Source organism: Epinephelus fuscoguttatus, linkage group LG4, assembly GCF_011397635.1.
Source record: "Epinephelus fuscoguttatus linkage group LG4, E.fuscoguttatus.final_Chr_v1".
In the NCBI taxonomy this organism is placed as follows: Eukaryota; Metazoa; Chordata; class Actinopteri; order Perciformes; family Serranidae; genus Epinephelus; species Epinephelus fuscoguttatus.
In genome coordinates this window covers 11,027,102-11,053,624 of record NC_064755.1, presented here as the reverse complement: position 1 = coordinate 11,053,624, position 26,523 = coordinate 11,027,102, and the positions used below count along the sequence as shown (strand labels likewise).

Here is a 26,523-nt window from a genome sequence, read left to right as displayed (position 1 = left end):
TCACAGGGCCCACTTTAGCATCTCCATGTGATGCACAACTGAAACACATTGTAACACATAGTTAATGTTTTGGAACACTAGTGATTAGGTTGCAGTTAGGTTTAGGCAACAAACTACTTGGATAGGTTTAGAAAAAAGATCACTTTCTGGCTTATTTAAGTACGTTTGTTACCTAACATAATGTGATGTAACATAAATGCATCGCACGTCAGTGCTCAACGACCGTACATAAGTTATGCAAGGTTACATTAAAACAACACTGACTTTTGGTTTCACACAGGACACAAACTGCGGTCTCCTCGGTAAAAGACCTATTTTGTTTGAACCATCTGCCTCTCCTCCCTCCTGCCCTACACAGACTCTCTTGCTCTTTATACTTCACCAGTTTCTCTCTGTGTCAAGTATTTCCATGGATTTAGATACAGAGGAGCCACTACAGGGAAGAATTCTCCATCCTTTTAAATCAATTAACCAACTGTCTTCTGGTTTTGTCATGTTATCTCTGCAGGGTCATTTTTTGTATATATGCAAATAAATAAACACAAGAAAAGTAAACAGGATGAACTGATTTGTTTTAGTAAAGCAGCTTGAAGTGGGTTTCCTCCCCTTATGTCTGTGTTTATTATTGCAGTCAGGAGCACTTGTCATGGAGTGAAAACATTATTGTATGAACAGTCACACAGCTGTATGTGTCGGTGCTCCTCTCTGGGGAGAATCCAAACAGCATGCTGAAGATTCAGCGGGGAGTGCCGTCCAAGCCTCCAGGGTACACAGAAGAGAAGTCAGCAGACATGTCGCAGAGATGTGGAATATATTTAATGCATGAGGCAAGAGATGCTAATGGAAGTGTGTTTAATAAGAAACCTGAACAGAAGAAGGCGGGGGAGGACAGGAAATGAGAAAACTTGTCAACAGCAGTACGGCAGATCAGAATCAGAGTATGTAGATATGAAAGCGTTAATATTTTTTGTCAAAAGTGTTGTTTGTTAATTGTTTGAAATGCCATCTTGTAGGCGTTTGCTTTACGTTTTGCTGCCAAGCATTTACCGTATATCAGAAAGTGACAGAGGCATGTTGCCACAGCAGCTCCATGGGTGTGCTATTTGACAGAACAGCCAGAGAGAGAGGATGTCTCCAGAGAGAAGCTTTCTTACCCAGTGTGAGAGTCTAGATCTAAAGCGAGAAGCCTGGTGCTGAATCCTACAATAAGAGGGGAAATGACAAAGGAGAGGGCAGTGATCAATTCGGACTGTTTGAGGGGATGTCAGGGGGGAAAGCTGCAGACAAAATGCTGCACTCTGTGATAAAATCAGATAAGTTGGTTAAGATCCGTCTTTTGTGATTAATTATTTGTTCATCTTAAACACACTCTTGAATTAATGCAGGTTAATGTGTGGTCATGAGCAGAACAATATTGACAAATACAGGAAGAGATAGGGAACACAATAAGGTGCACAAAATAAGTATTTAATGGAGCACAACAAAGGAACAAACGGCTCCTTCACTTGTCACATGAATGCGGGTATGTTTGGGTGGATGTGAGTCTGGCGTCAGTGTGCAGGATACATGCACCATATAGATACAGTGCATTGCTCATTTACTTTAAAGCTGCAATAATCAATGTTTTTTAATAACAAGAGATTAAATGCCAAAGTGGTATGAATAAGAGGTTGTTCACAGTAATACACTCACACAGGATTATTACCCTACTCTGCAGTTCCCCTCAGCTTTACAGACAGTTTTAACGCCCTATCTAACACCCTCCACAAAGCAGCACACAGCACAGTGCAACTGTCATTGCAAGTTTCAGGCCGATGCATTTGTCATTTTCACAGCCAGTGGCCACATTGTGTAAGTAGCAAATGTACTTGCACCCGTCTGTGCGCCAATGGGTGATGGGTGTGTAGATCTTAAAATGTATTTTGGTCAGGCATTGGCGCATTGATGGTGTATTGCAATTTTGAGGCAGAAGAAAGTGATTACGCCATTGACCAGCAAAAACCTGGTCTAAAATCAATGGTGGAGTATTTTCCTGCTACTTAAAGGGTGTGCCTACATAGGTGGGTTCACAACGTACGTACAGGGATGTGCAGATGGGTTGTTTTGGGATGACAAAATCTTATATGAATCAGTATGCACCATCTGCCCAGCACCAAACAGCAGACAGACAACAAGTGACTAGCTGGTGAACATACTTTAGCAGCTAAGGAGACAGATGCTTTTCCCAAGGAGTTGGTAGAGACTGTAAATGAATGCTCTGTGTCTGCTAGATATGCAAATAAGCGATTACTTTCTGACACATCAACAACCTCATAAGGTGATAATATGTCAATGTTTTGTTTTGCAACATGTCCCAGTTGCCAATTGGCCACAATAAAAAGTCAAAAGGGTCAGTGATGGCAGCTTTAAAACCAACAGTCAGATACTGTGTTAATAATGATTAGAGTGGATGTTTAAATCGGCATACTGACTGCTTTCTTAATGAGGCATTGCAGTTCAGACTCATGTAGTACTAGTTCGAAGAAGTTAAAACACCTTTGAATATATAAAGGTCTATGAAAATGTTATGTTTTAGTTAAAGTTAAGTAAAAACAATAACCTAAGTGGGAAATATAATATGGGTTAGAAACACTGGTTGTAGAAGTCTGAGGTAAATGTGAAGCAACCACATTTTCATGACTCTATCTTCATTGCTAGATATATTAAGACATATTAAGTAATCTCTGACCTTTGTGGGACCAGAGCATGCAGCAGCATTGTGAGAACTTGTTACCTCCTACGCATATCTCTATTACTGTCTGCCTTCTCTGAGGTGCAGTGGCCTGTAATTGACACATTTTCAAAATAGAGCCGAGAAGACCGATGCACAGATTGAACAAATTTGTCGAGGGGATATCTTAAATAAAGACGGGCAGTGGGCGTAACTGTTGGTGTGAATGGGAAAGCTCACAGTGAAAATATGTAAAAACTTATTTCCGCTGACGAGACTTATTGACAGATTAATGGATGAATTTGTTTGATGAAGCAATTGACCATTAGTCTCATTAAAATTATTTACATAATCCATCTAAAAACGGTCAAGGACAGCTCAATAATAGTCATGTATATTTCACTTTTGTTTTCCAATTTCATGCCCAAGCAGTCAACCCATGTTGCAGGGTATATTGCACCATTCAGTCTGTGTAAGATTTATAGGAGCAATATAACGGATAACTCCTACTTAGTGTCGCCAGTCCCTCCTCTGTCTTTGTTGTTCAGATCACTTTTATGTCCAACTTTAATGTCTCTCAGAAACAATCTGAAGACCTTTCTGCTGTAACACAAATACCTGCTTATATGACAATAGGAGTTTGATCATTATATATCTCAATTTATATCATTCAGTTATATATTATAAAGTAAGATTGGCTTGTTGTGTGGAGAATATTTTTGACTAAATATCTCAATATTGATATTACAACAATATTGTAGGGTTAATCTCCATAAACAGATTCTGCATATGTATGCAGATATCTGTAGGTGACTGGACAAGATTTTGGTGTCAGAAGAGCTCTGGTTTCCACTTGTATTGAGTAATGTTGACCAATCACATTTGAACAGCAGGATAACAGTCTGTGTTGAGAGGGAGAATGCACTGGCCTAACTGCAATCTGACAACCCACTGACTAAAGATTTATTTCATTTAATTTCTCTTATTTATCTGCATTCATATGCAGTATGAAATATTGCTCCTCGCCCCCAAAGGCTTATTGTCATCGGACTGATAGCCAGTGGGTTCCAAGATGGTTGTAGGGTTGACTTTTGGTGCTTTCACAAAATATTTACACAATGAGATTTTTGATAAGGGGGACACGGTGGTGCAGTGGTTAGCACTGTCGCCTCACAGCAAGAGAGTTCCTGGTTAAAGCCCTTGTGTGCGGAGTTTGCATGTTCTCCCTGCATCAGCGTGGGTACTCCAGGTACTCCGGCTTCCTCCCACAGTCCAAAGACATGTAGGTTGTAGGGATAGGGATAGGGATTATGTGTGAATTTGGTGACTCTAAATTACCTGTAGGTGTGAATGTGAGTGTGGATGGTTGTCCGTCTCTATGTGTCAGCCCTGTGATAGTCTGGTGACCTGTCCAGGATGTACCCCACTCCTCGCCCAATGTCAGCTGGGCGAGGGGTGAGCTCCAGCGAAATCCAGAAATCTGGCCAGGGTGAAGGTGAATCTGATACAGTTCCTTTTTTTGCTTCTACTTTAGGTCTGTCTACACGCTCTAATTCAAGTGACATGTTTTCTTTCATGTATTTTTTCTAATTTGCTTTTTAATTGTCAAGGAGCATTTATGACTATTATAGTGGCTCACCCTCGCACCAGCATCGGCTGACAAGTTGTTCTCCTTTGCATGCATTCCTGTCTGTCAATTGCCTGTGATGTGTTTCTATATTTATTACATTTCTATCATTAGAACAAAACCTACAACAACACAAACTGACTACAACAATATAATGTGTTTAATCAAACCATAATTGAATATAAGAGTCTACGCATATGCAGTACAAATGCACACACATACTTAAATACATGCAGATAAATAGTTAGTGTGTGTAATTACTACCTATTTACAGGTAATTAACTAAAATAAAACAAGGTACAGCACTAACCTGTGATTTGATCAGCAGTGCCACAGTATTTACATACCCATAAGTGTACAACATAGAACACTTCCACACACATATCACCCTTATTTGCATGTCATAATAAACCATATGAACTCTGTATCAGTCAGAAAAGCCTTCAAGCTATATATGACTCATTAGCAATCTCTTCAGCTGTTTTTTTTGTAAGTAATCTTATTCAGAGAATATCTGATGAATGATAAAGTAAATTATTCCAGTGAATGGCCGCTCTGGACAGAACAGTTTTCTTTGAAGTGTTAGTTCTGGGTTATGGAGGAGCTACCTTATCCATTGTGACTGTCTCACACTATTAAGGTAAAAGACTGTACTCCAGCCTCTCCTCCATCAGCAGCCAGGAGAAACCAGCATGCATCCCCTACACTGTAGTAGCAGCTTTCATGTCATGAAGTGAGTGACAAATATATTTCTTATGGTGAGTCAGAATATGTACAAACAATGAGGGGCTTTCAAAACAATAAATTGCACATGAAGCAGCTACCATACAAAAGATAGGTGCAGGTGTTTGTCGCTTTGCTCTGGAACAAGGCAGGACACTTGAAGGAAGTTAGGTGCTGTTTGCTGTGAGAGAGCAGACTCAGTGACTAATGTTAGTTCAACTAAAACACGGTTTCTGACTGGTGTTATAATTTTACTGAAGTTTTATAAATTTGAGTATTTGAATGAATATTTCAAGGCTAATGTAGAAATTATGCATTCATGAGCTAAAGTCCCTGGGGCGCACTAATTTTCAATTTTGGCTCTTGAGTTAAAAAAGTTTAAGAGCCTGATGTAGAGAAAAAAAAACAACACCCAGATTTCTGTCAAACAGCTATAAATTGCCCATTTTCTATGTTATCTTGAGTGTTGACAATTTATCAAAAAAAAAAGCTAAAAATCACATCTATTTCATCTAAAACTGTAGGTGGAAACTTACTGAACTATTCAAAGGGAACGTTAAAGTACTGTGAGTGTGTGCAACTCTACTGCAACTGGATGTAAAACATTTGCAGACTTATTGTAAAAGTGTTGCAAGGCCATCTTATTCTTTCTCCGGCAATTTTCATACTGTCTTTGTCCCCTCGGAATTTCCATAGGAGTGGCATCACACAAAGTTCTACAGCTCAATCTGTGCAATAGGAGGGATACATTTCATTTTTACTGAAGAGGCTTGTAACTGCTTTTGGTAAAACAACCTATTTTCATTGGGACAGTTTCATTTTCAGCCAGTATTAGCTCATATGTTAGAATTCAGGCTCTGTCTGCAGTCTCTGTAAAGATCTATATTCCTGCTTCCGACTGTAATTCCAGTTCTCTCTTCTTCATGTCCGTGGGCATGATTGCTCTGTTACATTTCATATTGCTGCAGTATGATTGTGTCATGAGGTCCTGAGAATACAGCGCTGTTTCTGAAAAAAGATGTGCACTCTGTGTCCACAGTGAAACATCAGGGAACCTATTACCTTTCCCTCTCACTGAGCATTACATAGATCAGACACTGAAAAAAAAACACACTACAGTATTATCCATCTAATGCAGTTTTTGCAGCAATCTTACTGTCCACCCTTCTTTCCTTTTCTCTCATAATTACTCAATTTTTCTCTTTCCTCACTGCCTCTCTCTCTCTCTCTGTGTCCCTCCAGGGCCAGTATTGTCCAGAAGAGAGTCATTTATTTCCAGGATGAAGGCTCTCTCACCATTCGCCTGTGTGAGAAAGGTAATGACAGCTGCCCATCATCTCCTCCTCTCCCTCGTTGGCTGCTTATCTTTTCATCCTTGACCGCCCATCATGGTGCCATTATCCCCTTGTTCTGCTGTGTCGTTTTTCCCCCCTTTCAAAACAGAACAGCTCCCAGTCTTTCATATCAAGTTAAAAAAAAAGAGGCCAACAGAGGCATCAGGGAAAACTGTGAGAACAACGCATTATGGATCTCCCTGGAGTCTGTGTGGAATTTAAATATTCCTTTGTATTTTGCCACAGAGCAGCGCCATTGCTTTTATGTTACCTGTGATTTCGCTGCGGAGAAAAGTGCCACGCCAGATTTGGAAAGCTGTCGAATCCCCAAATAAACACTTAACTCTTGTGAGACAGCGAGGCGACAGGACTGTTTTAGCTCTGATGCACACGTTTATTGTACAATAAAAACCAGAGCCAGAGACTAATGGTTTTTCAAACTTAATCTCAGGGGAATTTTACCTTCATAAAATCTTCCTCTCCTCACCGAAATCTAATTTTCCAGGCTATTATGCAAGCCAATCAAGCCGCCCTGTTTCAATTTGCTGACATAAGTTAGGAGCCTCCGATGTTTGACTCATCTTGCTATAACTTAGATGTCAAGTGAGGATTTCTTCCGAATAATTTGGTGACTCATAAATATTCAAGTACTCCCCTTGACCTATCTTTGCAAAACACTGGTCGAGGCCAATATTTGAATAGTTATGAGTCTGCGTCAAGGCTAATGTGTCATTTAAATACCATTTTTTTTCCCAGGGATGTAATTTTGTGACATTCTCACTGGGTCCAAATTATAGTCATTTATCTGGTAATTTATGCAGGTGTGCATTTGTGTCAAAGCTTGCACACCGGCTGATCTCTGTTCATCTATAAGCTTCTGAACTGTGTTCTCTAGAATTTATTAGTTGGTGCATCTAGTCTACCCTTAAATCTTTATATATGTGTGTTATAAAGTTCATGTCCTGTCTCCCTGCAGAGCGTGTGTTTGGTGAAGCCACAGAACCTCCAGCTATAGAGTGCTGCGCCTGCGGAACAGCCAAGTACAGACTCACCTTCTACGGCAACTGGTCAGAGAAAGTGCATCCCAAAGACTACCCAAGTGAGTTCAAACCATGGGTGCACAATAATGCATAAGAGTGTGTGTCCAGGTGTCCCTGTACATTCTCACTCTCAACTTGCCAAATACTGGTGCTTTATCAATGGATCTCTGCGTCAGACACCCATGCACAGGGGCACCCTTCGTGGCAGTATGGTACACACCAGGCAGTGGCAGTTTGTGATGCCACTGGCAACTACTGTAGTATGAAGAGCAAGAAAGTCCGTAATGGGTTTGTGGGAAGGGAGGATGGGTTAAACAAACTCCTCTCTACTACTACTTTCACCCGGGAGCACGCTGTTCGTTTTATGTGTGAAACCAATATCAACCTAGCTTATGTGTAGCATGCTACGCTAGCAACATAAGCCATATGACGTGTGTCATATGACGTGATATTATTTTAGCAACAGCCAGACTTGTATTAAGCCAAACCATGATGTTTTTTCTAAACCTAACCATGTACTTTTGTTGGCTAAACTTAAGACGAAAAACGTGTTTTGCCCACTGGGTAAGTTTATTTTAAAAAGACAATTCATGTAATGAGTGTAATTGACATGCTGTCTCTAGACTAGGGTTGGGTCGGTTCTCGGTAATACCAATTCGGTTCGGTACTCCGTCTTGGACCGCTGTGGAGGTCTGCCTGGTAAAAGTGGACGCAAAGCACGACCACGTGAACTCCGCTCCATGCACCAGTGTCACACAAAAGACTGTTCAGAATGTATTTTTCACATTTTTACATTTTTACACGGTGTCCGCTCCGCTTATAGTACGCCCAAATCTGTGAACACCTGTGTCTGTCTCTTCACCAAGCAGGAGAGAGAGGGGGGGGGGGCGGGGACTGAGCTAGGGGGTGCAAGTGTGCATGCACCGAGGCCTCTACTGTAGCCTGGAGTTTGTTTGATAGTGACAGGGAGTTGATAATGGTGGACAATTTAGTCTTGACGAAATCAAAGAATGCCCCACTATGGCAACACTGGCTTTGAGCCAGACGAAGGAGGCAACCCTTGTTTGCACTGATTGAGTAAGCTGCAAAATTTATTTGTATGGAATAAAAGAACCAACTTATTACTGTCACTCTGTTGTCCTAAGGTCGTTTTTTATTTTAAATGAGTCAATTGCGCCCCCAAGTGGCGAAAATCCGGTATTACCGACTTGATGCAGGTTTTTTTTTTTTTTTTTTGGCAAAAACCAGACCGTTTTTTTTTTTTTCTCATACCGACCCAACCCTACTCTAGACATCCAAAAGTGACGCAGGAGGGTACCTAGCATGCCATATTTTGACGTGTAGGTCCACTGACAAATCAGCCTTATTTGCTGAGTTGGTATGAGAAAGTGTTTGTTGTCCAAACCTGAAATCAGATGGGCCACCCCACTGTCTTAAACAATTATTGATTGGCCCAAACTGAGGCAGGACCTTAGTTTGATTTGAACCAACAGTTTGATGAGTAAACCAGACTTTTGTTTATACGTGAAATTTAGTCTTAAACCTGAGAAGCAGCAATTCACTGAAATAGTGCTTTGTCTGCCAAAGTCGATGTATCTTTTGACTTAAAATAAAAATAAAAAAACAGAAGTGTAATGAACTGTAAGACATTGTGATGTAATCATAAAAACTCATAAAACAATACTGGTAGAGAAATGGCTACAACAAGTGTGACATGCCTGGACAGGATCAACGTAACTACACAGGTTATTCTAAGTGAGCGTACAGAACCAACAACTTGTAAAGAAATAGTTTAACATTTTGGGAAATGTTTACTTTCTTAAAGGTGCTGTATGTAAGAATGTGGCCAAAAGGGTTACTGCACTCAAATTCAAAATACCGCCGCGAGTCGTGTCCGCCCCCCCTCCCCTACAGATTCGAGGTTGCTGGACAGCGGCACGCTGGAGACTGATTTGTTTGCCTACGGGCGGCTGCCGTGGCAGGGCCGTGTTGCAGCGTCCTTGATCTTTGGTTTTCCAGCGGACCGTTCGAGCAAGTCCAGCTTCTCTGCTGCTAACGCTGCTGCCGGGATACAGCTGAGGAGAAGCCGGCTGCTGATGCTATGTACCGGGACACTGCTAATGCTGCTTGCCATGCTGCTGTAGCTCAGTCGTAACTGTAACTGATGCTGAGACTCTACTGACTGCGTGACTGGTAGACGGCGGTGGGTGGCGCAACAGGCCAAAACACAAATTCAAAACATAAACATGACTTGTGGACCGTAAAAAATTTTTTTAAATGGGAATATTCTGGCTGTACTATTGTTGTCGGTGAGATCAGTATGTTATATGAACATTATTCCTTAGTCTCTGTGACATATTAGGATGATTTTACGACTATTTGCTTTAGATTTCTTCCATATAACTCCTTTAACAGGTGTTAGATCAGTACAAAGCTACAGTCATTAGCTGGTTAGCGTAGCTTAGCATACTGATTGAAAACAGAGAAGCAGCTTTCAAAGCTCAAACACAGTGTGTATTCAGTCTTTGTTCTGTACAGGAAACTACGCATAAAAACAACTGTTTAATCACCCTTATTACAAACTACTGTTTAATAAGAGGTTTGTATGTGCAGTACTATTTCTTGGGCACACGCAGTAACTTCACTGGTTGCCTGACATCCTCCACTAGGTTACAGCTCAGAGCAGAGAAGTAGTCCCGCATAAAGGCCCCCCGTAAAACCACAACTTAACTGCTCCTAGCCAAAGAAAATTGCTGACTGATGGACTGAAAAAAAAAAAAGTTTTTCATCCCTATCCGAAAACAATGATAAATGATGACAGGCACCCTGCTAGCTATTCATTCAAGCAGCTAGTATTCATTCCCTAATTGACTTAAACTGAAAATTATAAAAACAAACAAAAAATGTCTTTCAGGGAGAGCCAACCACTGGTCCGCTCTGATTGGTGCGTCTCACTCCAGAAGCTACGTGCTGTGGGAGTATGGAGGCTACGCCAGTGAGGGCGTCCGTCAGGTTGCTGAGTTCGGCTCCCCCATCAAGATGGAAGAAGAGATTCGGCAGAAGGTAGGGTATCACGTGGAGCCTCCATTGGTTCTTTGTCAGTCCTTTCTTGATGTAAAAGCTCCATTTTCTGAGCCACATATTGAACTAAAATCAAGTGCTAGTGGCAAAAAATGTGATGCGTCAAAAAAAAAGCACTCAGATTCCAGCCTTCATCAGCGCATACAGAATGTATCATCATTATATGTGCTCAGGCATCCCTGCCATTTGTCAGAGGCTTTTACAACATACTGAGAGGTTAATGACAGGCTGAGGCAATAAAAATCCAAAATCACACACACACACACACACACACACACACACACACATTTCTCTCTGTCAAAATGGCAACTGATGAATGTGCAATATAGTGAAATTCTCATTTCCACATCAGGCAAAGTGTTTACATAGCGGCACAGGGCGTCTTCATACATTCACCCTCTCATTATCCCTCTCATTAAACCAGATGCATATTGACAGTGTGTGGTGCTGGATTCTGTTTGAAATCAGATTACTTTGGAAAACATCAGCAGTCTTCTTTTTAGTGAACTATGCCTTTCGGGGATCAGATATTTTTGGAAGGCATCCACTGGATAGCACCCCAAGAGGACAGGCTGCTGCCTCAGTTTTTTTTTTTTGTGTGTGTGTGTGTGTGTGTGTGTGTGTGTGTTGACAAATTGAAACATCGCACTGACAGGGAAGTGTGCATGAGAGGACATGGCTGAGAGATGTGCTTAAGCATAGTTGTGTGTATGTAGGTAAGACACATACATGTATATGTCAAATCCTTAAAGGACTTGGTACTGTGACAATATGTACTGTACTGTGAAGCAACAGAAATTGGCCACCAGGTACTGTGCTGTACCATGGTTTGTAGCGACCCCTTTAAAGAGAAACTTAATTCTCTGCCTTAGCTTAAACACAGCTCCTTCAATTATTCATACAATGCATCTTAATCCCACCCCACAGCTCTGACTAAGGTTAAGTTTAAATTAAGTAGAACTAATGTGTAATTTGAATAGATGGGGAAAAAATGTAGCTTAGTATGTTGGAGAATAGACAATGTCATGTTTACTGTTTACTGATGGAGTAAACATGACTAGGTGGTAGATACTAGGTGCTGGTATCTTTTGAAACTAGACAACCTGAGGCATCCATTGTACCAACCATATTGGCATAGCTTGTCGGGAAGGGGGCCAAATCATGCTTCAAATTAAAATTTTGGTGAGGGAACAACTTGCATGGGCATTTTCAAAGTGTCCCTTGAACTCTCACCTCAAGATATCTAAATGAAAATGGGTTCTGTAGGTACCCACAGGTCTCCCCTTAACTTGAGAAGGCCTGTTCCCATTAAATATTTTGTTGCTTACAATCAATGTACTCCTTCAAATTAAAGCTGTATATTTGTCTTTTTAAGGAAGTGGACAGCCAGCCAATTTGAAGAAAAATGAATTACCTAACATCTACACATACATATGTTATGGACCTCAAAATGTTAACTGTACCAGTTCGTCGATGCACAGTCAATGCAATTAGTAACATTAACTGTAAAATAAGACACCTAAGTGTGTCAGTAAGTGATTCCCTAACTCTCTGTATTGACATAGCCTTCGTCTAGCCTATATACTTCAACAGAATAATCGTAATCCTGAAATTCAGTCATGGCTTTTGGTTTTGGTGTGCCACCCAAGCTTTTCATTAGCTCCATTGGCCAACCCTGTGAAAATTTTTTGGGGGTGCTACCGCCTCCATTGTCTTGAGTGACAAGCTAACGTTACTGTGCGTTAGTTGTATTTTATGAATCATCAAAAAAGAAAGGAAAAACATAAATCTTTGTCAGTGTTTTTTCATCTATGTGGTTGAATTTAAAATGCTCCCACACAGACTATTACTTCTCATCTGGTTTGGTATCATGATCATCAGATCAGCAAGAGTTGCTAATGTTTTCCTTTTTTCATTGGCTAGTTTAGGGCAGCAGTTCATGTAATTGGTCTTTTTTCATGTTTAAATGATAGTTTTAATTTCTAATGAAAAGTGACAGCTCTGACACTACATTGTTTTAGGGTTCATCTTAATTCCCATCCCAGATGCGTTTCAGCCATTTTTTTCCCTTCAGTTTTTCGTCGTAGTTTTAATCTATACCGTTGTAATGAGAGAAGAACGGCTTAAATTGGACTCACATATAATGGTAACTCCAACAATACTTAAATGGGGATCTGGGGATCTAACCACCAATATTGTGATTAATGAGTGACCTGCTGTACCCACTGAACTATAGCTGTACCTATAATGAATGGAATTAGTGTTAAATTAATTTAAAATCTCTTTGTATAAGGCAGATAGGGCTGTGTTGCATAACAATGAGCAGAGCTGATTTCTGGCAGGACAGGATCCATAGGATTTTTACATCAGTGCTTAATTTGTTAGGCATTTAATTTTCTCAGACATACACATTAGCATCTGTATATTACATGTATGTTGCTCCTGTGTGCTGAGGCCAACGGTATATGGCTGTCTCTGTGCGTCCTCTCTCTCTCTGCCACCCTCTCTCTCTCTCTGGGTTCTGAAAGGTGTGTACAGGCCATTTGCGAGGGAACAATAGTGTGTTTTTAGTGGGCTGTCAGTGTGGTGTGTGCCTGTCAGTTTAGGTTTGGGCTGTTGTGTGGAGACATTAGAGGCTGACGGACAGCCCTAACTCCTCTCTTGGCTGGCTCTGTCTGTCTCTGGGGCTAATAACTACCCTGACACAATGGAAACTTCAGCCTGTTTCATAGTGGAATGAGATGGCTTGATTGTGTACTGTAGACTGGAATGTCAGCTATTGAGTTATAGAATGAAACAGCTCGATTGTACACTGTACAGTGGAATGTCAGCTATTGAGTTGTTGGACTTTGTAATAGGGAGTCTTCAAACTCTTTTTTTATCCATGAATCAGAATGGTTTTGTGTCTTGTCCTACTGTATGTGCCATTCAAATGACAAAATATAGATCACGCAATGTGAGAACTGTGTTTTCACTTAAAATCATAGCCGGCAGTGTAGTGGGCTGGCTGGTGTATTATTTTCCACTTGAGAAGCAGTATGAACCCACAAGTCTAAGACTAAAAAAAAGTAAAATGAAATCATATATACTATAATTTAAAAGATTTTGCTATAATAAACATCAGATACTAATAATGCTGCAGCTTTTCCAGGGTGGCTGATTCAACACTATAGGTCCAGAATCTGTCACTATCTTCTACAGACAAGCTGCAAGGAGAGAATTGCTTAGTGAAAAATCGCTGCTGTTTCATTTCACAGGTTGCAGCTGATGATTATTTTCATTATCCATTATGTTGTTGGTTAATTTATAAATTCTTGTATGATTTAAACTATATAGATTATGTATTTTGATATATACATTTAATACAGGGGTCAGCAACCTTAGGTATGCATGTCACCACTTGCACACAGTAGCTCTATCTATGGGACACTAGCAATAAGTGTACAAGGGAGTTTTTCCGGAGCCCCTCTGTGTGGAGTTTGCATGTGCTCCCTGTGTCAGCGTTGGTTTTCTCCGGCTTCCTCCCACAGTCCAACGACATGCAGGCTAGATTAATTGGTGACTCTAAATTGTCCGTAGGTGTGAATGTGAGTGTGAATGGTTGTCTGTCTCTATGCGTCAGCCCTGTGATAGTCTGGCGACCTGTCCAGGGTGTACCCTGCCTCTCGCCCAGTGTCAGCTGGGATAGGCTCCAGCCCCCCCGTGACCCATAATAGGATAAGCTGTTATGGAAAATGAATGAATGAATTAACAGCCATGGTAATTTGATTGATGTTCCTCCCTAACAGTACCCCATGAAGACTCGTTGGTTAGAATTTGTTGTCGTCTTTGCAGAATGCGGGTGGGTAAAAAAAAAAAAATGCTGCCAAAGCATGCTTGGTAAACAATGGCAGGCTTGCTAGCTGTACAGAAAACTAAAGTAAAGGTTTGGGTTCAGCCCTCATGGAGAGAAGAGTGTTTTTTGTTTTGTTGTTTCAGAAGGGCCGTGTAGTGTGTACTTTATGTCTTGAAAATAATTGTCAAACATCAAGTGTTTAATGCCACTTTGAGATAAACGTGAGAAAACTTTCAAAGATGAAGCAGAGAAGGCTGAATCCATCAAATGGGCTCTGAGCAGGTATGGAAAGCATGCAAATGCTCTCAAAGTCTTGGCCACTGCCACTTTCTGTAACCAGAAAGGGTAATAATAAAATACAAATTTTTGTTATGTTAATTGCTGAGGAACAAGATTGGTGAACGGTTGGAAGGGTTATGATTTCACCTTAGATGTGGTTGTTTTCATAAGGAATGTCTTGCACAGTGCTCTTTTATGTAATTGCAATATCCTGATACAGTAATAGGAGAAAAACCTTTTTTAATGTTGCTGTGCACATTGCCTACATGGACTGAATAAATTATGTGGTCTCATAATTAAACTTTATGGTAACCCGATGTTACGTAGCACACTGCTTAACAAGGAAATTTAAAAATAGCACTTCATATCAATAAAGATTGTCGACCCCTAATGTGTAGACATCATGAAGTCTAAAATGTACAGCATTTTTTTCCACGGAGCAATTTCAATCTCTAGTTTTGTCTGAGCAACAGTACAAAACCTTTTTTTTAAAATGATACTAAATACTTAAATGATACTATTGATACTAATCACTATTTGATTAATAAACTAAAAATTTCTGCACTAGAGGTCATTCATTGACATTACTAATGTTATTTAAGTTGTGCTGATGGCTGAACTGGTAAGAAAAGTATGGAAATCATCAAGCTGTTTCCACTCCAGCCAATAGTAGCATAGCTTTTTAGAATACCATAAAAATTGTTTTGCATGTCCATGATTTTAACATCATTAAAAGAATAGCTTTACATTTTCAGCAACACACTTAGTTGCTGTCCTGTGGGGACTTAGATGGGGGGGATTGATACTATTCTCAAATCTGTGCATTAAATGTGAAGCTAGTCAACAGCCAGATAGCTTAGCTCATTATAAAAACTGGAAAAAACTACCCTCGCTATGTCAGACAGTAGCAAAATCTGCCTACCAACATCACTACAGCTCACAAAAGTTGGGTTTCCATCCAAGCGTTGAGTCAATTTTAACCGAATTTTCAGAAAATCTGCACAAGAAAATGAGCGTTTATGTGCTTTTTCATCCACTGCTGTTATGTGAATATTGGGTGTTGGTTCATCAAGATAAGCAGAAGGCCACAACAGGATGACATCATTAAAAGAGCACCAGTCAAACATCAAACAAAGAAAAACAATGGATATTTAATAACGGAAAGCATACTGGCCAATGGAAATGGAGAGTTTTGAACAACTAATATTACAGCTATGTGCTCTTGGATAAGTTTGGTAACAGCCCTGTGGCCTATGCAGTGTTGATACCTCACAATTGTATATTGTCATGTTTGGTTTGCACTTAGTTGCGTTTACCTTTCACTAGTCTGAGTGGGCGGGAGTTCGCTGCAGAGATCAGCCTCTCATTGGGCGGAACGAGCCACCCGCTGAAGTCCCGCCCTACCACCTCCGGTTGTGTAGCAGTTTTCAACCGTTTTCAACACATCCTTTACTAACTTTTGCAGTGTTTGATCTTGCTGGGATGTAGCCATTTTTCTGCCATGTTTTGCGTCCTGTAGGCGATATTTTTGTGGGCGTGTTACACCAAAACCTGTTTCCCCCCGGCAATATTTTTGCAAGCGCACTGTTGCTGTGGCACCGCCCAGAACGATTGTGATTGGTTGAAAGAAGTACAAGCAGCCGGGGCTGTTTTTTTCTCCAATCTTAAAGTGAGAATCGGCCCAGCCAGACCTTTCTTTTCTTGAGAAAGGTCTGGTGAGTGAGACTAACCTTTCAACGATACCCCAGCTTACCCAGTTTTTGAATTTTTGGTGTCTCCACTCATTTTTTTTATGTTCAAAATGAAAAAGTGTATAAAAAGAGGTAAATGGAAATGTAGTTTAGGTAACACATCATATTTTGTTTGTTTGATCTGTACAAAATCCAAAATGTAAAAACATCACTGTGCAGTTCTTTAGTGGGCTATGTGTGAGCTTTAAAACCTGTAAGCATACATAAGTAAGTATTGAATGTAATGTGCAATAACTTGAAAGTTCTAATTGTTATGACACATGAGAGCGCTGAATTTCTATTTAATATTCTAGATGAGGTGTATTTTTGTGATAAATAATCTGTACAAAACTAAGTGACACTGTGCCTAATGGCCTGCGGAGTGAAATTATCTTCAAAACATCAGCAGCCTTATTCTAAGGTAATTATTCAAAAAAAATGTTGTCACATAAATGAAAACAAACTTGATGTGTATTCATCAGCATCACAGAATCCTTCAACTTCAATCCAGTGTTTGTGTGTCCTCGCACACACTTTACCTTGTAGATAAAACAGTTTTCTGAGGTTGCTGAAAGAGATATTGAAGTTATCTTTTCAGGTTTCAGACACAAGCAAACTAACGTGCACACATACACATTCGCAGCTTTTCAATTCTCTGGGGCATCTAAGTTCAGACAGGGTGAACATTGAAGTGGTTGCTGTAAAGGTGGGAAGCCGACATGGGTCAGTAATCCCTGTCTTAGCTGAGAATCCCAACCATCCAGAGGAGCAATCAGCTGTGGTGATGTGTGGACAAAGCCTTAAGACCAACCTCTCCAGCCCAGCGCCGACCTGCGCTCCCTAACTAACACCGGCCTAAGCCCGGCACAAGACAGACAGGTTGGCAGACAGAGATGCAGACAGACAGGCAGAGAAGAAGAGGCCTGAGAGCTCTCACTGAAATGATGTGAGTACAAGCCAGAACATCTCTGTCAGAGAGGGACTTCTTCAAACTTGTCAGGAAGACATCATATTGTTTCGAAAGCATTGAGGCAGCATTTAATAACCACTGAATTACGCGCAGGTGTTTTCTGTAAAGCAAATATTGAGACGCTGAATAGGTGTTGACACACCAGCCTTCTTCATCTTAACAGGGTAAACAAAGGGGGAACCACAGTCAAAGTGGAGGTGTTTGCTGAATTGGTCCTGCAAACATTACTTTGCAAAATGATGACCTAAATCTACCGTCTCCTGCTTGTTTGTTTAACTTGGCCATCACACCGGCCATCAAATTCTCCCTGCATGTGAGTACAAAGGCCCATCGGACAGGGCCCAACATGCATGAGCTTGTCAAAAATATGCATGATAAAGCTCATCTTGAAAAGCTTCAGGCACAAATCAGTTCATACCGCAGCACTGCACATCGCTGCACACCAGCTGAGAGTCACAGCTCTGACTACTCTGAAAGTAGATCTCTTTAAATGCTAAGACTAAGCAGCATTCAGCAGCAGGTTTAAACATGCCAAGATCCTAACATGCTGTTCTGTCAGTTCACTGAAGCTGTCAGAATAAGGTGCACATCCTTTACAGACATATAGAACTGCATGGTGGGAACTAGACTTGAAGAAACTAGACGAAAATAGTTTGTTTCAATTTGGTTTCACCTCAAATGTACATGAGTGGGTGCACGTCGGTAGCTCTTGATCATTAGTATAATTGATGGCCACAAACTGTGAGCAGGTTTTAGTGACAAAAACATCACCCAAAAGTTGAAGATCTTAAAGTTTGAGTGTGTAGGATTTAGTGGTGAGGTTGCAGATTGCAACCAAATGAAACCTCTCTGATGTGCCAAGCATGTAGGAGATCTACGGTGGCTGACACAAAAACGTGAAATGGCCCTACTTAGAGCCAGTGTTTGGTTTGACCCTTCTGGGCTAGTGTAGGAACAACATGGTGGACTCCGTGGAAGAGGACCTGCGTTGTATGTACATGATATAAATAGCTCATTTTAAGACCATGAAAACGCATCAGTTTTTAACATCAGGTTCCTGTTTTTTTTTTGGATATTAGATTCCATTTCTGCTAATATATCCCACCAAATCCTACACACTGGTAACCTGGAAATCCAGATGCCCCGCCCCTGCGTCCATTCAATTTAGCTTTGGAAGAAACACTAAGCCAACTACACATATCTTTTTCCTTGAGAGAGGAACAGAAGACTGCCCTAGAAGCCTTCCACGCAGCTACCTCTGGCACCACAGAGAGTTTTATCAGACAAGCCTGGAACATGCTAAATTCAAGAATTCTAAATACAGACAATAACCTCTCTTAAATCATTTATTCGTGCCACTTAAGAACAAATGTGTTTGCACAAGTTCTTTCACAGTGCCCAGTGAGTGTGTTGCATGCTGTTTTAGGAAAAAGGATGTTTCACTACAAATAACTGTTTGTAGAAAACATATGACAAATGTCAACTTGTGTGATTTTTCATTTTTAGAACACAAAATTTTGAGCCTTTGTCAACCCAAGAAAAGTTGTCTGAGCTCATTTTGAATGTGTCAGTAAGACACATGTCCTTTTTTCCAGGGGAACTAAAAGTGTCTTTTTAATGTCACCACTCTCTTACTGAAGAAACAAAATTACACAGCACATTTAATTATTGATTATTTGGAAATGTCACATGCAGCCAAGTGTACGATCACACAAGTGCAGGTTGTAAAATTTGAAGAGCTGCTGACCAAGGAGTAATCCAGGAGCCTTTTAATGCCACAGTGCACTGACACAGGACAAAAAAATATGCGTAGCTACTTTATTATCAGTGCCTGTGAAATGCCACATGCTCTTAGCAAGGTGTGATCACACAGACAGGGAAATGTCAAGAGCTCCTGACCAACGAGACGTCTGTATCAGCTTTAAAGGGTGTGAGGTGTGATCGCAGGCCCAGTTAATTGCCCAGTCATTAATGACGTTAATGCGATTCTCTGCTTGCATAGTTTTTTCTGCATGCAAAATCTCAAGGTCTACCGCAGCTGGCTCACTCTGCAGTGCACTGTTACCTCACTTCTAAAAAGATTTGTTAAGTGGGCTCCTCTTTTTCCTGCATGCATTGCCCAGCAGGGTCTCGGGGTACTGGCTGTCATGGCTACAGCTGTTGTGACAAGCCATTTGACCTCGATTCTTTTGAGAGGAAGCTTAACATGTTTTAAAAACTGGCTCAGCTTTTAGCACTGTAGGGAGCAGTCAGTCAGCAGCTCACCTTTTCCTTTTAAAGCAGGGAGACAAAGGAGGTAGGAGCATAAAGACAGGGGGACACACACCTGCAGATTTTCCCTCCAAAACGTTGCCCTGAGCCACAAGCCTGGCCATATATTGCCCTGGGCTAGTACCTATCAGGCCTCTCGGGGGAGAAGCTGCAGCTGATATTTCTTCTGTACAAAGCGACTCCATTTCCATTACAAAGTCTCGGTGTGACAAAAAGTTTGACTGGTAGAAATGTGAAATGTGCCACTGTGACCTTCTGTGTGAGTGAAGAGATCGGTAATGGCAGGAAATGCATTTGTGGCTTTCTACTGTTGGTCTGAGGCTGCTTCACTTATTCAACCTGAAATTCCAGAGATCTTATGAAAGTAATTTTGTGCTTGGCTGTGTAGCTTCATTTAGCTTTCTAATGATGCCTTCTTTCTTCCCTCCCCCCCGTTTTGCGTCTTGTTTCTTAGGGTTTATGTCTTCTCCCCTCGGTACGCAAACAGAGATGTCCGTTTCAAACACTGTAAATGTCACCACCCTCATACTTCCATGCTTCCATTACGCTGGCGTAGATACAGCCAAAGCCTGCTCAGAACAAAAGTTTCAGACAATGACAAACAAGGCGACAGTGGAGGAGGTCATATTATTCTACCTTTTAGATGGCGATGGTCTTTGGGGCCATTAAATACATCATTACATGTGGATGGAAAATTCTTTTATTATATTCTTGATTTGTTGCATTACGCCTTTTTATAAATGTCTTTATAATCTCCCATTTAAACAGAGTTGGTTATACCCAACAAAGTAACGCGTTAGAGTACTTTGATTACTTTTTGCAGTAACGAGTAACCTAACACGTTAGTTTGTTGTTTGAGTAATCAAATACTTAAGTACATTTTCAAACAAGACATCAGTTACTTCCGTTACTTTTAGAACGCTGGTCCTTCAGCTCCGAAACAGCAACGGCTGTCGTTTGGTTCTAATAACGGAGATAACGTTAAACCTATCAGTGCGAAAGAAGCCATGAAGCTTGTGGCTCGCTACGTGGTCGAAGAAATGCTGCCATTGTCTACGGTGGAGTCTAAAACATTCCGCAGGACGTCAGTAAAATCCCCACGACTCAATAGATGGAGGAGGACTTGCTGACAGACAGGTCAGACTCAGGAGGACTTGCATTATGCCTGGTGCACACTACAAGACTTTTCTGCCTGTTCTGAAAGTCACTATGTCATATTACACGATTGTGGAGTCATAAAATCGTGCCATGACTTGGCCGACACACATGACACACTACACGATGGTACTCACCTATTATCCCCGGTCGTCTTTTACGACGTGTTTGATGTCATTGGGTTATTCTTGTCCTGTTTTTATTACTTTTACTATTATTTGAGTCACTGTGTCTGTTCATGGTCCAGCCGACATGTTGCTGTAGTCACCTAAAAGCGTCAGCAGATGGCAGGAGCTACATTTGAAGTACTGTACGCAAACATTCAAGCTACTGTATCCTTCACAGCAAGTTCCTACAAACATTTCACAACAAAAGCCTATTTAGAAAATGGGAGGATTCTCTCAGCCGAGGTTTTAAGAGGCTTTTAATTTGAAACAAATTCAGGAAGTGTTGAGTTTGAAATGACAGCGCGATGTGTTAACTTTATAACTTTATAAACACACAGAGGGATTAATAAATAACGGACCGTCTATAATGTAGTCTGTTTCAAATGAAGCTGGGAGCCTCTGCAGTTGTGGTGAGTAAAAGCCCCGCCGCTATTAGTTAATGTTATTACTTTATATCCGACCGTGAGGATGTAGCTACCATTGTTTGCTAGCTTGATGCTAATGACAGTAACGTTAACTCAGCGGGTTGACAAAGTGCCTCTGCTGTTTCACACCATCATTTCCCCCTTTTACTCTGTGTGGTAACATCCCTAGAAGAAATATTAAAAACGCTGGGGTGTTGTTGTCATAGCTACAGTTGTCTACGGCAGCAGAACGTTCTGTGTTTCTACTGGTCAAAGTGATGGCTGTGATGGGAGAATTGGATCTCAGTGAAGGGCAAGTGGTCCATAACTTTAATTTTGGAGACAAAATAATGTAGGCTTAGCGCCCTGTGGTCCATTGCCCAATAGAAAAGTACAAAACCTGACAGCACTCACTTATAAGTGTGACACTTTTAATTTAATAAACTGCACAGCAGCAGATAAACGGACGCGTTTCAGCTCATAGCCGTCCTCAGTGTAGTGCAGTGCAGTTTATTAAATTAAAAGTGTCACACTTATAAGTGAGTGCTGTCAGGTTTTGTACTTGTCTGTGTATTATTTGGGACCGGCACCCTAATACTTTTGAGACTTTTTGAGTGATCACGGCAAGTCTGCTGATAACCATTGCCCAATAGGGAAGGTAGAATACTCCAAAGTACTTTAAAAGTGCTTGAGTTACTTTACTCAGGGAGTAACGCAGTAAAGTAACTGGTTACTTTAAAAAAAAAGTAACGCAGTAATTTGATTACTTTTAAAGTAACCCTTACCCAACTCTGCATTTAAACTATGTTACTGTATCTCACTTGAATTATCCTATACTGCCCATACGAACTCCAATGGCACTGCTTCGTTTTGTCAGTATCCGTAAGCTTTATACAAATGAAAGCAGAGTATAGACAGAGGACTCCATCTGTCTCCATATCTAACAGTGAGCATTAATGAGTTCTTAGTCATTTCACCCAATCTGATCTCACTGTCATCTCAACAAAATACAGATGCTTGGTCAGTGGCCCTCGGCGTCAGACATCGCCCCACAGAGGCACCCTCACTGGCACTATGAGATGCACGGGGCAGCAGCACTTTTTGATGCTGTGGGCACCTGCCGTAGTGTAAAGAGCAGGAAAGTCCACAGTAAGTGGCTGGAAGAAGAGGTGGATGGGTCAAACCCTGTTCATATCCTTATTTAAATCCAAACCATGACGCTTTTCACTAAACCTAATCATGTGCTTTTGTTGCCTCAACCCAAGGAAGTAAATCTCTAAATGAAGTTTTTTACCTACGTTGTAAGTTTAATTTGAAAATGACTGTATGCTTTTAACAAGCAGAAACTGCATTTCCTGTGAAAACTGAAGTTTATTTTGAAAAGACACAATGCATGTCATGAGCGGAAATTGACATGCCGTCTCTCGACATCCAAAACTGACACAGGAGGGGCACTTAGTGGGTCATATTTTGACGTGTAGGGCAACTGACCAAGCGGCAGTATTTCTTTCTCTTGCCTCGTTTTCTCTTCCACTCTTTCATCTTGCCTCCTTCCTTTCTTATCACTTGTTTTATTCTACCCTTCCTCCTTCCTTCCTTCGCCCGATTCATGTTCTTTCTTTCATCCTTCCTCCCCCATGAATTTAATCCATACATTTGTGATTTGTTTTTCCTTCCAAGACCATTAGCAGACATTACTGGCAACTTTCTTCCATTCCTCTTTTCACCCCTCCAACTGTCTCTTTCTTTGCCTGCATGCTTACAGACATCTTCCATCCCTGGGTTTTCTCCAAACACCTCACTGACTAACTGATTGACATCACTTCACGAATGCCCGAAATGTCTTTTTTTTGTTCATATCCATGTGAGCACATCAGTTTTCCTCTTCTCTTGATGGTCTTATTTTTCTTCCTCTCCTATTCTCTCGCTCCTTCTTTCTTTCTCTTTCCTCTGTTAGTGTTTTGATTATATTTTCCCTGTTTTGAAAGCCCTTATTTCAGACAGATTGTCAGAGAAGGGTGGAGGGTGAGACGAAGGAGAGAAGGCAGGATGGGAGAAGAGGAGCAAAAGAACCATCCTTCACTTTCATCTATATACTCAAAACACTTCACAGGAAATTGCTGCAGACGTGCCACAGATAGACAGAAAGGCGGACAAGCAAATACACGCGCACACACATATGCACACACAAACTACTCCCTACATCTTTATTGCTTGTCGTGGAAGTCTGGATTGCACCACTGAATAGGGAAAGAAAACAGGAGACGCTTGGAGAGCGCTACAAAGTCTCCCTCCCATTCCTTTCACATGGCTGACACCTGTCAGATTAAGAGCGAAGGAAGTAATGCTAAGTGATTTACTTTCTCTTCCTCTTAGTGTGTCTCTCTGTGCATGTTCACAAACCGTCGCTGCTTTCCAAGATGTTTTGTCAAGCCGTCACAGCATCTACATTCTACCGAGAGAAATGTTTTTGTGGCCCTGCTCAAAATGCCTCAGCGGGGAAATTTCCTCTTCTTCGGTTTGGTAGTTAGCCAGCGTTGCTGTTCGATGTGCATGCAGTGAAGGGGAGTAGTAGTCGGCTGCACACTCTGCAGCTCCTTCTCTCCCTCTCTATCTGCATTTCACACTCTGAGTCAAAGTCTTTTTATTTCCTCCTGCTGTTCCATAAATGTTAATAGTTTCTCTTTTTACCATGAAAAATGTCTGCAGATAATAAAAGCTATTTAAAATCTAATTCATTCTTGTATGTTTGACATGAGGATACACACATATACTTATGCACTTTTCTTATACTTAAACACACTAAATACAGTGTTAATTAGGACACATAATTGATTTAGTTTTAGTGTTTTGATGGAAATATAAATTACTTAAAGTCAGACCATACATCATTTAATTAAGCAGCCAAAACATCCTGGATACAGCCGCTGCCATCTTGCTCTGGTGACATCTTTTGGAGCCAGAGTCTGCAAACTAGTGATCTCCACGGCATCAAGTTCCCACCTTCCGATTGTGAGCAGCACCATTAATTGCAAGCACACCGATTAACACACAGCTGCCAATTATGATATCCCGCCTACTTTTCATATCATAAGATAATTTATTGAATCCAGTTCTGTCAGAAAATGAACACTTGAACATACATGATTATTTGACATATGATTTTTTTATTTTGACCTATGTCCCATCCGCATAACTTGGAGGGGGTGGGGACTATGGCCTATACTGGAGCCAGCCACCAGGGGGCAACTGAGATGTTCACTTTGGGAGAACAGACATGTCGTCGATCTTTGTATGCAGTTTATGGTTGTAGCTTGGTTTTAGTCAACAAACAAACAAACAGACAGACATTTTAGTGTTTTTTGTTGTGTGATTTTAGTGCGTATATATTGTGAGAATTCTGAAGTTACATTTGTTGCCCTCTATGATATCTACCGTTAGCATGCTCTGGGCCCCCTGAAAACAGCTCAGCCTTGCAGCCAATTTTTCGAAGTGGCCACTTGTGGTATTGCAGTGGAAAAAAAAAACATTTTCACCATAGAGCACCATTATAAAAAAGATGTCTGCAAACCTGGATGCTAAAAAGTGTTTTGGAATATGCGCCAGTTGAGCAACTCTATCGGAATGAGTAGGTAGCATTTTGCCACCCAATATTTAGATATTAGTAAAATCCATGGCATACTGATGTTAGCATGTTAGTCAATTAACTTGCTGACACTTTTTCTCACTTAGCATAATTAGCCCATTAATGCAAAAGCTTGATCACAAAGACATAACTCGGGGCAGAGGATATTGTTTTAATAATCAAAAGCATACAATGTGGGATTTCACAAATACATGAAAGGCATCTAATAGGAATTTGCACTGAAATTTTACAATTGTTACATTTTTATTCTTTGATGAGAATTGTAACGCTGTCCATCATATATTTTGTTTTTACAAGTTAGTTTTATTTTAATTTTTGTCATGGAACTTGATGGTCCTCTCTCTCCGTAATTGATCGTTTCAACCTTATAAAGGTGGTGTTTCACCCTATATTCCTATGCCTGTTTCAACATATCCAGATTGTTTGAGAAAGTCCTTTTTCTGTTAACTAGATCAGCTGCTGTCATCATCTCTATGGGCTAACAAACCTATACGCATTAAAAAAGCCATTTTATAACTCCTCAGAGAGTCAGGTGGTACGGCCCTACCCAATCTTCAACAACATCAAGTATTACTGGGCATGCAGCATTGATAAACTTTGTTATTGCATCGCTAACAGGCCAGAGATATGTCCCTCATGGGCCCAAATGGAACTAATGTCATCAAAGCTCTCACTCCAATCTATAATTACAGCACAACTTCCCCTAAGGATTCACAATATTTCCCAAAACCCAGCTGTCACCAACTCAGTCAAGATCTGGATACTATTCCATAAACACTTGTACCTTAGTCCCAGTTTTTAAAAAACCCTTATTTCCACCCCCTTACTTAGACCCTATTTTCTGAATTTGGCTGACTGCAAATCAAAGATTTTATAAAGACAGTCTCTTCACCACTTTCCCAGAGCTCACACCTTGGTTTGACACTGCCTAAATCCCACATTTCACTTCCTTCAAGTTAGACATTTCATTAAATCTAACAACCCACATTTTCCTAACCATCTCCCTGGGTCCCTGTTGGATTCTCATCTGGCTTTGGATCCTATCCAGAAACACTCCATCTCCATTAATGAAGAACTCCATTGACTCCCTTAATCAGAATCTGACAGCCCATCTGAAGTATATTTGGGACCAATCATTGGTGTGCCAATACCTAAAAACAGGTGGGACCATATCCTTGATTTAGTACACTCTTCTTCTATGTGTGCTAGGCATGGTTTATTACAGTTAGAGGTTCTCCTCAGGGTACACTGCACAATTTTTTCACTCCGTTGTCATTAACACACAGGTCCGAAATACACACACATGCACAAACAGGACCTATACATGCACAAAGTGGAGAGATGTCAGAGTCAGGGGGCTGCCTTAGTCAGGCACCGCCAGCAGTTGGGGGGCTCAGTGCCTTGCTCAAGGGCACCCCGGCAGTGCCCAGGAAGTGAACTGGCACTTCTCCAGCCACCAATCCACGCTCTGCATTTGGTCCGGACGGGGACATGAACCAGCGACCCTCCGGTTCCCAACCCAAGTTCCTATGGACTTGCCGCATGAACCTT

General features: G+C 41.0%; 1 protein-coding gene across 1 annotated transcript in view; it reads left to right on the top strand.

Annotated features, from left to right (window-relative positions):
• The window catches only part of LOC125887102 (spondin-1-like), a 140,641-nt gene that overhangs the window by 40,407 nt on the left and 73,711 nt on the right, over positions 1-26,523 (top strand). Inside the window, exons 4-6 of the mRNA XM_049573635.1 lie at positions 6,303-6,376; positions 7,371-7,493; positions 10,349-10,497. Of these exons, the coding sequence (XP_049429592.1) occupies positions 6,303-6,376; positions 7,371-7,493; positions 10,349-10,497 (346 nt within the window). The remainder of the gene's footprint in view (positions 1-6,302; positions 6,377-7,370; positions 7,494-10,348; positions 10,498-26,523) is intronic.